The sequence below is a fragment of the Onychomys torridus genome, chromosome 11, assembly GCF_903995425.1.
Source record: "Onychomys torridus chromosome 11, mOncTor1.1, whole genome shotgun sequence".
Lineage (NCBI taxonomy): Eukaryota > Metazoa > Chordata > Mammalia > Rodentia > Cricetidae > Onychomys > Onychomys torridus.
In genome coordinates this window covers 57,667,745-57,679,243 of record NC_050453.1, presented here as the reverse complement: position 1 = coordinate 57,679,243, position 11,499 = coordinate 57,667,745, and the positions used below count along the sequence as shown (strand labels likewise).

The window sequence follows — 11,499 nt, the reverse complement described above, 5'->3', positions numbered from 1 at the left end:
CTACTCCCTACTCCTTCAGGGTTCCTCAGGCTCCCCAACACCCACATGTCCTTCATCCCCATTGTCATTCTGGGCAGCTCCACATCTGCTCTGGTCTTATACTCTCCACCTTCCCCCAGTGGAGTGCTGGTTTCCCCCAGTCAGAGGCTCTGTGTGTGCAGGGCTTGCGTGTACTCCCGATGCACACACACTGGTCTCTAAGCCTGTGTGCCCTGTGGTATATACACTGCAGCACGTATCCACCCTGTGAGGTGTGTATGGTGGGAGGGGGTGGGAAGGAGGGGCAGCTGGAAGCCACAGTGGCTGTTCTATTTTTACTGGCCAGTTGCCGGAGGCCACAGTTTTCATAGCCTGCCCTCAGCTCTGCCCCCACAGTCTGCAGTCTGTGCTGAGGCTCAGGCCAGCTCCACGAGGACTAAACTAGGTAAGTGTCTACAGCCCTGACTGTGGACCTGGGCAAGCCTGGGTAGAGAGCTGGGATTTTGTTGAAAGGGGAAATAAGGTTTGGGGGATGTTTCTTGTTTGGGTAAGTGGGTTTGTTGGTAGAACACCCTTGAATACTTCCAGCCCTTTGTCCCATACAATGGCACCTCTCCTGTAAGATGCTATGGGAGGCAAAGCCTGGAAGGACAGAAGTGTCCAACATGTTCCTCAGGAGCCCGAGGCAGAGCCTAACGGACCACACTCTCACGAGAGACTGCCCCCAGTGGCAGGAAGGACCGTGTTCCTGGTGGGAGGGGTGGTTCCGGGGATCAGGGAGTCAAGTCGAAGGGTCTGCATTTAGGAGGTGTCTGGGGAACAGTGATAGTGATCGTGCCTGCAGTGGCAGGACAAGGAGATGGCTGGCTGGCATGCAGGACTCTCAGGAGGCAGGTCCGGAGGCCCTGTTGACCAAAGAGACCATCTTATTTCTTTGTCCTTTGTCTCTGACAGGCGCTTTTAGCTCTCCTTGCCCGTCTCCTCTGGGCAGGTAAACGCGAACAGGTAAAGACAGACCGCCAGTTCTCTCCACTGCTTCCGGCTCTGAGTTGTAGAAGGAGTTGTTGGGGTCCTCTCGTAGGGGAGGCAGATGCCAACAGCATTCGGGCTGAGAGCGCAAAAGCCTGTGAGCACATAAACTAGGACAGTATCCACACTGTGATGATGGGGGAGTGGGGGCGGGGTGCTAAAGGCAGCCCCTACCCCAAGTTTGGAAGTCACAGACCCAAAGAAGTTCTAATACTGGGCTTCCTGGCCACGAGCTTGGGAATCCATCTTGTTAACACCCTGTTCAGGAGCGTGGGGATGCCCTTGAACTAAGACCCAAGGTCAGGGCTGGGGAGCAATGGCAGAGCTTGAGTCCAGTTAGATGTTAATGTTCCTGTTAGGTGTGTCAAGAGGCCAGTTCCTTTCTCTATGCTGTCTCTCACACAGGTCTACACACTCACACACACTCAGGCTTGGCGTGGAAAGCTGACAGCTTTTCCACACTAGGGGCCTCAGGGCCCGGAAGGTGAGCCTTGAGTCAGGCCCCAGAATCTGTTCCCTTCCCTCTAGTTCTGTCTTTTCTGTTATCTCCTTGTCTTCCACTTGTGGTACAGATGGAATGCAGCCCTCCAGTCTCCCTGCTATCTACATCCCGGCTTCTAATCAGGTCCCTGCTTGTCTTCCACAGAGCCTGTCAAGGGGTCCTGCCTACCTGGTGGGTGTCAAAGCACAGGTCAGGGCCTCGTGCTTGATGTGAGACCCCTGGGCCTGGCATTTGTCAGTGAGCCAGTTGGGGACTGCCGGGAGCCTGGCAGGAGGCCCAGGCTGGCCCCAGCAGTGGGCCCCACCCTGGCGACAACTGGCTTTCTAAGGGATTGAGGAAGGACAGACATGGCTAACTGCCCACCAGGGCGAAGCACATCCTGGAGAGACAGATGTGAGACCTACTCGGTTACGACTTGCATTCCCAGAGGCCCGACAGACGTGGGTGGGGTGGATCTTTGTCAGCCAGTGTTTCTGTTTGGACTTCTCCAGTGTCTTCAGGAGAGCAAAGCCCTTGGCCAGCAGCTGTGCATGGAATCTAATTTCAGCTAAGCATGTTGGGAATGCATGGATGGCTCCTACACGTTCTTCCCCTGTACCCCACAGGGACAGCTGAGACTCTGGGGTCACCTCCCACCTACCCTCACTCTGCCCACGACAGAAGCATAGGTGGTAGGCTCCCTAACAGGCTGGGATTCATGAGAGGAGGGCCATGCATGGTTACTGGGCTTGGGGGGCGGGTTCCTCATGGGTACAAGAAGGGAGGGTATAGAATGACGTCATTGCTGGGCCCCTTGCAAGGGTCCTGTAGTGCTCCAGACTAGGTTCATGAACCAAATCTAAACATTGAACTCCACACCTGCTCTCTCTCTACACACCGTTCCTCCTACTCTTCACTGTCTCAGGCCTCCTGACCCACCCTACACATCTGTCCCCAGCCTGGCTGCTCCCGCGTTCTCCCAGTCATTTCCTCTACTTTCTGCCCACCTACTCCAGATGCTCTACGTCAGGGCCCAGACAAGAGGGTGGATCAGGCCGGTAGGTTTTGCAGCCTTCAGAACCCCAATGTGGCCTGGGCCCAGAGACAGCCCATCAACGGCTTTGGACGGCCCCCTGGCTGTGCCTTCTCAGAGGATGCCGGACTCCTGTGCCGACTCCTCTAACCAGCGCCATTATGCCTTAGTTACTGAGCTCGCTTTGCTTCCTAGTGAGATCTGGTTTGGATAAAAGGTCCAAGGGCTAACTATTAAGAAGCACAACACTCATCTAAGCTCTGGTTCTGCAGAGAGTATAGCTGCCCAAGAAAGAGTGAAGACACTCTAGGTTTTTTTTTTCCTGCCTTAACCTCTACGCAGGCTTCTTGCCACCTACCCAGGGCTGCTAGGTATCTACTGAAAGGCACCTCTGGAGCTGGGCCAAAAGGTACCTAGCTGCCAGCTTCACGTCAGCTTCTGTTCCGCTCTGCACCTTCCCTGAGTCCTAATCCACAGGTGAAGTCTGAATTCTGCTGAATGTTCGAGTCTCTCTCGATCAAGTCCTGTTCTTTGCTTCCCAGCCACGTTGTCTGCAGATTCCATTCTGTTTTACAGCACAGTCAGTGGTATTTTTCCGGAAATAGCCGTATGGAAATGTGCTAGGTTTTGCAGGCCATAGGAGGATTTTGTCTGTGTATTCTGTTTCGTTGTTGGTTAAGCAGAGCAGATGAGGTGTCCTGTTGAATCTGGTGTGTTGACTACTTCCTGCTGTCTAACTCTCCACCCCTACTAGGGGTTCACAGCCGGAGGCACATGTTTTCCACTAATGATTGATTCCTCTATATTCTCTAGGTGCTGCCTTGCTACCACCATGCCGGAAGTGTAAGTTGTTTCATCCCCACGCAGGGTTCCTGGGAGGCATGTCTCCCTCCACCACAGACTTCAGCCTGACAGTTGTGGACAGCCTGGGTCATCCCTCCCCAAGCTGCTCCCAGCAGAAGCTCCTGAGATAGGTCTGGATCTTAGTGCCTGGTCTGCACTCACTGAGGTGTCCAGTTCTCTCAGCCCAGCAGAGCTCACTCCCAGGTCACCCTAGAGGATGTGTTTGGCCTGTGCTTCAGAGATGGCTTGTCAGAACTGATCGATGAACTGGACACACTAGGCTACCACATCATGTGGGCATGGCAGATCAATGCAGGCCCAGGGATGGAAGTTTTTGCTTTAACTGTGGCCTTCTATCAAAGCTTACGTGGCCTCCCACTAGATCCCCTACAACTAGGAATGACCAATATCTCCCAAAAAGGAAGTCCAGTAGCCTAGAAGGTTGTTGGGTTTTTATACTCTTATGTTCTGAAACCCTGAAGTGGTCCCCCTGCTCGGTAGCTGATGTCGTTCAGACATGTCGTTGCTACCTGTGCCCTCCTCCCCAAGCAAATCTGCTTGGGTCTGTGGCTGCTCAGGTCATGTGTTTTGCTCCAACTCACTCTATGCTCTGCTCTTTCCTCTGGTCCTTCCTATGATGGATGCCTAAAGTGAGGTGAGTGATTTCAGGGTTTCTTAGTTCTTCAGACTGATAAAGGTTGGGTGGGCTTGAGAAGTCAGAGATTGGGTCAAAAAGCCAAGGTAGGGATGGGGATGTCTGTGGCTGAGAAAACTCCCAGGAGATGAGAACCTATGAGTGAAGATGCTATGTGATGCTGGGGCTCCCAGGTTGCAGGGAGTTGATGCTCCAGGGCACAGTGCCCCTCACAGGCATTCATGTGACTGGGACCACAGATGGGGCATGACTTCGTACCTTTGCTGAGTGAAAGTGCACCCCCAGCCTCTCTCAAAGCTCCTGCATCCCAGGGGCCATCATTCTGCCTATTGAAAAGCTGATGCTGTGCGAAGCCACATCTGAAAGGTGAAGGCTGAACACTGAGGAAAGAGCGAAGCTGTGGCCTTAGGTTCCCCTCAGGACTGTGGTCGCCCTGGTTCCAGACACCCTGTGGTCCAGATTTCTTCAGGCTGCTGAGAACGCAGCCTGCACATCGCCCGGGGGTGGGGACTGAAGGAAAGGTGATGTGCTGACTTAAGCAGAGAGGTTATCGTCACTGGCTGTGGGGACACTTGGCCTGGATAGTCTCAGGAGAAGCAAATATACTATTTTCCAGTGACCTATGAACTTGAGTTTTGCTGAGGCTCCTCCTAAAGTGGGTCCCCCAGGAACTGTTGGTTAGCTGAAGAGGCCATATACTTCCTGAGTGGTGGGAAACAAGACTGTGAAAAGTCATTCCCCATGGTGTGTCTGGGTGGGTGAACCAGGGGCTGTAATGGCCACAGCAACCGGCCATTTCTCTCATTACCTGGAGTGTAGGCTTTCAAAGACAAAAAGATAAGCCACTGTGAGCAGACCAGAAGCTCATCCATTGCCTCTCCCAGCCACTCCCACAAAGCCTCATCCCTTCTGCCTGACATGCTGCAGGGACACCACAGCTGTGTTCTCTCAGGGTGGATCACGCCTGAAACAGGCCGGTACTCCATGGGAGCAGCAAGGAGAAACCCAGGAGCGACACAGGGCTCCTGTCCTCTCATCCCATTAGTTAGAGTGAGGTGGCTCTGTCACCTTCACCACACTGGGGACACTGCCACAGGGCAGGGACTTTATCAATTCTTTCCGATAAATTCTTCCATGTGGCCCACGTTCTTCCATGATGGCCCACATGTGAGCCTCCTGCCTCAGACCCCGAGTGCCGAGATTACACACATGACCCACCATACCTGGCCCTGGAGGGAACTTACAAAGAGCTATTAAAACGTATCTATCCAGTCATCAAGAATTTGCCTGCAGCCATGTGGTTGTTGGCGTACGGCTTTTATCCCAGCACTCGGGAGGCAGAGGCAGGTGGATCTCTGAATTCAAGGCCAGCCTGGTCCATAGATTGAGTTCTAGAGCAGCCAGAGCTACACAGAGAGACCCTGTCTCAAAAAAGAAAAAAAAAACAAAAACAAAAACCGAAACAAACAAACAGAATTTGCCTGCTTGTTTTGATTAGAAGACATAGCAGTGTTTTCATATCGTAGAGATTTATGTGGGTGACGGTGACTTAGAAGGCAGTTTGATGTCCACATAGACATGCTTCACTTATTTGGGAAACGTAGCATGTTTCTGGCAGGAAAGAACATCAAAATATAGCTTCATTATCTCCTGGAGTGCTAAAACACACGCCTGTTTTAGGCTTTTCGCAAAGGTTGCTTATCTGCCCTCATTTTATCTTGGTGGCCTTGTGAACTCAGTACAGCTGTCAACATGCTCCTCTGCAGATGAGGAGGTACCCGTAGGAGGCATGCTTGCAGACTCCTGCAGAATTCTGCCAGCCGCAGAGTGGGCACTGGAAGGCGGGGCTTCAAGAGCTGCCCACAGCCTTCTCTGAACTTGACTGGTTCAGTCCCTAAGAAGAGCTTGAAAAGCCCTAAAGTGAGCAGAGGATTCTGGGTAACGATGAAGCACCACAGCTGGTACTGTGCTGGTCTGGACCAGAATTCCAGTTTTATAGCCTTTACCTTACCGCTGGTCTCTCCTTCTCATCCTCAGAGGAAATCCAAGATCACTGCCTCCCGCAAACTCATGCTGAAGGTGAGGCTGGTCCCATGGGAGATGGAGGGGCAGCCATGCAGCCTCAAAGGGGTGTGGAGGACAGGGAGGGGAAGGAGGTGACCATGCAAGGGTAAGGGAAGAAGCCTGGCCATTGCCAGAGCTGACTGGTGACCAGTGACTTGTATCCTGTTCCTCCTGGGCACCTGAGAGACAGCGGGATATAGCCTGGGGAGGGATTCGTTGGTGGAGGGAGAGGAAGGGACGTGGTTCATCTTGGTACATTTCTCTCTTTGGAGCTCTGTGGGACAAAAGGGCTAACAAGGAGGGAAGAGGGAGACTGTGTGGGTTAGCAAGCTCTGGGGCTCAGGAATGCCACTCGGTGAGGCTCACACACAGCCAACACTGAGTGATGGCCTCAGACCTGCTGAGTCTGGAGGCTCTTTCCCCTCGCTTGATGATGCTGGTTAGGGATTATGAGGAACCAACCTTGGCTCAGTGGCTTTGACCTTTCCAGAGCCTGATGCTAGCCAAGGCCAAGGAGTGCTGGGAGCAGGAACATGAGGAGCGAGAGGCTGAGAAGGTGCGTTATCTAGCGGAGCGCATCCCCACACTGCAGACCCGAGGCCTGTCCCTCAGCGCCCTGCAGGTAAGCCTGGCCGGCTGGGAAGGCCCCTCTGTGGGTCTTGAACTAACACAGCTCTGTAACCTACAAGGTGCCCTCCCACCTACCCATGCTAATGTGATGCCCCATTTTATAGACTTGAGAGGGGAATCCCAGAGGGGAGAATGGACTTATTGGTCAGAACCGGGGACTGGCTTCCCATCAGTTGGTGCAGTGGTATGGCCTGGAGGATGGGCAGGATTTAGGAAGGCCCATTCTTCCAAAGATTTGCCCCCCTGTTTAGAGATGAGTCTTTACTGTTTTTAATTAGTTAGGAATAGCTTTAACTCCAGTGACTGAAGAGAATAGGCTAGATGCAAATACCTCCATGTATCTCCCATGGCAGTGGCTATTTTAATTTTATGATTTTTGTTTAACATGTAGTTGTCAAATTTTCTACTATTAACTTATGTTACTTTTATGGTAAGAAGACTATTTTTTTAAGAAAACAACTATGAGCCTTGTGTTGATGCACATGTCCGTAGTCTCAATGCTCAGGAGGGAGAGGCTGGAGGATTGTGAACTAAATTAAAACATTTTTATACATTATATTTTGATCATATTTCCCTTTCCCCAGCTCTTCCCAGATTCTTCTTATCTCCCAGGCCACTCAACTTTATGTTTTTTCTCTCTCTAATAAAAGAAAGACAACAAAACACAAAAAAATCAAAATCAAAATAAAGAGGAAAGAAAGAGAGAAAAAGAAAGAAAGAAAGAAAGAAAGAAAGAAAGAAAGAAAATTAAGAGTGTGGTGGTGCTCACTTTGAATCCCAGCACTGAGAGGCAGAGGCAGGCAGATCTGTGATCAAATTGAGCCAGGACAGAGAGAGCTACATACTGAGACCCTGGTCGGGGGCTTTCAGGCCAGCGGGGCTACATACTGACATGATCTAACATTTTAAAAAAAAGGAGAGCAAAGGCTCATGCTCTGAGGTGTTCCTCTAATGGAACCCCAGAGGCTCCTGTTGGGGTGGATTACAGTAGGCCATAGCGTCAAGCTGTGCTGGGGGCCCTCCGCCTCTCCTCCACGCTCACGCCATCAATCTACTCCCTCAGGACTTGTGCCGAGAGCTACATGCCAAGGTGGAGGTGGTGGATGAGGAGCGATATGACATTGAGGCCAAATGCCTCCACAACACGAGGGAGGTAAGCCCTAGGGAGGGCGAGGAGGAGGCTGGGCCTGTGCGGGGTAGGGTAGGGTAGGGTGGGCATCGGATGCCTCACCTCTTTCTATGGAGCCTTGGAGGCAGCCTCTGAGCACGAAGCTTTAGTTTTCCACCCTGGCAACGTAGGCTGGGAGATGAGCGGGAAGGGTAGACACACAGGAAGAGAACAAACTTCCTCCCCACCTGCCACGTGAGCGCTTCAGAAGTTCCTGTCTGCGCTCAGCCGCACAAGTAATCAGTTGTTGGTGAATGACATCTTGCCGCTGTGAAGGGCTTTCGTGTGTGTTGCGACCTTTGATCCTCCCTGCATGCTTGTGGGTGACATGGGGACTATTACCAGACCCTGACAAATCAGACTCACAAAGGCTAAGAACTTGCTTGGCTGGAGTCACGAAAGGGAAGTCCTAGTCTGCACCCTGCTCTCTGATGCATGCTACTGTACTCAAAACTCAGTGCTCCTTCAGCGTGGGGTGTGTGAGCATTAGGGCCAGCTAGTAGAGAAGAAGGCGGGACTTCCTGTGCAGGCCGGCTGCTTCTGAGCATTCACCTACAGTGATCAGGCACTTCCCAACCCACTTCCACTTGCCAGGATGCTGCTGTGTGATGTCATTAGGCTCCAGAGAACTCCCTCTTAGACCACACCCTGGGATTCCTAGGGTGTAGGATTTGGGTTTTTGTTTTGTTTTGTTTTTTACCTGCTGGGTCAGTCTAGGCTCAGCTGCTTTGCAGGTCCCCTGGGCAGGACCTGAGCAGCAAGAGCAAGGATGGGACAGAAGAAAGCAGTTCACATTCCACACCAGGCTTCCAAATGTGAATGATGGCTGAGAGGCTTTTCGTTTATTTGAGGCTTTGTGAAGGAGAGAGGGTGAGGTTAACTTAAAAGTTCGTGGTGACTGTTTGGAAAAGAATAGATAGGTGGTTCTGAGCACTTCAGAGTGTCTAGCCTGGAGCCTGGTTGACTTGGGGGGTGGCTCTAGCTGGAAGCCCAGGAGTTGGATCTGCAGGAAGAGAGGTCCAGGTCTAGTGCCCCCTCCACAGAGCCTTGCTCCTTCCCTCCTACAGATTAAGGACCTGAAACTGAAAGTGCTGGACCTCCGTGGGAAGTTCAAGCGCCCACCCCTGCGCCGGGTCCGCGTCTCAGCTGACGCCATGCTCCGAGCCCTGCTGGGCTCCAAGCACAAGGTGTCCATGGACCTACGGGCCAACCTGAAGTCTGTGAAGAAAGAAGACACAGAGAAGGTGAGGACCACTCTCCTCAGACACTTCCTCCTCCTGCCTACAGTCTGAGGCGCTCTAGTCAGTCTGTGATCCAGAATGTTCTAGAACCCCCTACCTACTGAAGTCAGTGTCAGAGGAGGGAAGACAGGCTGCTTCCCGTCTGAGGGGAAGACTGGGCAGGGGAAAGGCTGACGGAGGAATGAAGTAAAAACTTTGCTCCCAGTGTCAATGAAAGGGCGGCCACTGCCCCAGTCACCATGGCTTCTCGTTGTGGCTGTAGGAACATGAGTGTATAGAAATTGGAGAACTGAGTTCATTCACTTGGCTAGCAAACAACACCTTCAAGTTTGCTGGCCTCACAGTATATGCCCAGAGCTGACAGGACTGTGTTCTCAAGTGTGAGAGAGCGTTCTCTGGTCCAGGAAGCCTGGTAAAATAAACAGGCTCAGCAGTCTGCTGACAAAATGGACACAGGTCAAACGATTCAGGGGACGCTTCTTGGAGGAGGTGACCCTGAGCTGTAGTACGTCACCCAGGAGGGTGTTGTGGGGGTCTTGGAGGTGAGGCTGGCCTGTGATACACTGAAAACCAGCTCTGTGACCCCATCACAGTCACCTAGAACCTCCCACCCACACAGCCTCACACTCTCTGTGGAGCCTCAGCTAAACCCGTGTCCCTGTCCGGCTAAGGCATCTTCCATCACATGCTGGGCAGGACACATCAGGATTTCCTGTCTCTAGAAGAGGTGGATTTTTCTTTCACCTGGTGTCTCGAGCTCAGGAGGCCTTCGTTGCCCCTCCAGCCTGGTGAGTTTCTGACATGTTTGTGAATTGCCCACAGGAGCGACCAGTAGAGGTGGGAGACTGGAGGAAGAATGTGGAGGCCATGTCTGGCATGGAAGGTCGCAAGAAGATGTTCGATGCCGCCAAGTCCCCGACCTCACAGTAGAGGTGCCTAGGGCTGTTTGTCTTCGAAGTCCCTCAGAGTCCCCAGGGCACTCGGGATAAGTATGGGATGAGAGGCCCAGGCAACATGCAGGAGAACTCTTGGGAGTCAGCTCTCTTGCGCGCAGGCCTACTCTAGTACCTTCAAACACATGTCTGTGTCAGGTCCCCTCACCTATAAAACTGGGGCTTGTACCAGATCGGTGGTCCTGGGACTGGCAGCCTCCATGTGTTCCTAGTTGCAAATGGTTGAACTGGAAACTGTGGGGCTGGGGGACCCTAGAAATCCCGAGGCAAGCCAGAGTCTGAGAATACACGGTTAGATGATCCCGGAGGTCCCTTCGGCTCTAACTCTCCAAGGATCTCAGGTCTTTGACATGTGATTTTGTGACATCCTTTACTCGTATACCCTCAAAGAAGTACCTCAATCACTGTTGACAAGGGGGACACCAGTTCAGAGAAGCTATCCCCCCACCAGAGAAATAGTCGAGGGACAAAGAGGAAGTATTGGGCCACAAAAGCCTTGCTGAGAGAGCGCAGAAAAGAGGTGTGATAGACAAGTCTGCAGGCCTCCCAGAGCAGGCAAGGCTTTCTCCCCAGAGCAGATTTCAGCTAGTGATAGGACAGGGCTCACAAATGAAGGGGAGGCTGAGGGTGCAAAGGTCAGCTATGGGACCAAACCAGTGGTGGGAGATGAGGAGAGCAGGCTGGAGCCGAGGTGCTTGGGAAGGGTGTAGAGAGAGGGAGCTCAGGTTCTGGGCAGAGCAGCTGAGGAGTCTCATGGGTGGTACAAGGGAGAAGCCCCAGGGACTGTGGGGGACGTGTGTGCTGTGTGTCAATCAGCGACGCCTAAACAGCACACATCACTAAGGATCTATTTGGTAACGTCTCCGCTCTGTCCTTACAGGTTGCCTTGCTGTATGGCACTCTGGGATCGTGCTTTGGGCCCCTTCCTCCAGCCCCACTCACCTATCTTTCTGCCAATGCCTGGAGCACCCCTGCTACGCCTCCCTCCCCCCAGCCTACATGGCCACCTTTGGAGGCAGGATGAGAATGGTACACAGAGGAGAAGAGAGAAGCGAGTCACTGAGAACTCAACGTACGAGGCACGCTGGTGTTACCCAGTCACACCGAGGGGCCATAGGCTGAGGAGGGACCAGAGAGAACACCTTCCCTACAGCCCCAGATCGCTACTCTCCATTTCTGTCGCTACCTGTAGTGTCCACGGGCATCACAACTCTCCATTAAAAATCCAGGTTCCTGGTGGTTTCTGTAGCTCTGTGGTTAGTGCTCGGAAGGAAGTGAGGAAAAGGAGTTTGTGGAGAGGGATTGATTTGTGAGTTCTGCGTAGGAACGGAAGACTAAGGATTTGGTGGCTGTCTGCTAATGTGCCCCAAGGCATCTTTCTTCCAGGTCACAGTGACATCACACACTCTCACCATCCAGGAAT

The 11,499-nt window shown here is 52.6% G+C and overlaps 1 protein-coding gene across 2 annotated transcripts; it reads left to right on the top strand.

Annotated features, from left to right (window-relative positions):
* Window positions 1-392: 392 nt before the first annotated feature.
* Tnni1 (troponin I1, slow skeletal type) lies at window positions 393-11,252 on the top strand. Of its 2 annotated transcripts, XM_036202799.1 has the most exons (9): window positions 402-424; window positions 3,336-3,365; window positions 4,017-4,020; window positions 6,058-6,099; window positions 6,575-6,706; window positions 7,778-7,867; window positions 8,950-9,126; window positions 9,946-10,055; window positions 10,957-11,252. In XM_036202799.1, exons 2-8 carry the CDS (start codon window positions 3,355-3,357, stop codon window positions 10,051-10,053), a joined length of 564 nt encoding a protein of 187 aa, XP_036058692.1. In that variant the 5' UTR covers window positions 402-424; window positions 3,336-3,354; the 3' UTR covers window positions 10,054-10,055; window positions 10,957-11,252. The 2 variants fall into 2 exon arrangements, with proteins under 2 accessions (XP_036058693.1, XP_036058692.1); XM_036202800.1 differs by lacking the exon at window positions 3,336-3,365 and having other exon boundaries at window positions 393-424.
* The last annotated feature ends 247 nt before the right edge of the window (window positions 11,253-11,499 follow it).

Excerpts from the sequence above, each read along its gene's own strand:
- Tnni1 (XM_036202799.1), top strand. Across the intron at positions 6,707-7,777 it reads TGTCCCTCAGCGCCCTGCAG|GACTTGTGCCGAGAGCTACA; the intron begins GTAAGCCTGGCC and ends CTACTCCCTCAG. Across the intron at positions 7,868-8,949 it reads GCCTCCACAACACGAGGGAG|ATTAAGGACCTGAAACTGAA; the intron begins GTAAGCCCTAGG and ends TCCCTCCTACAG.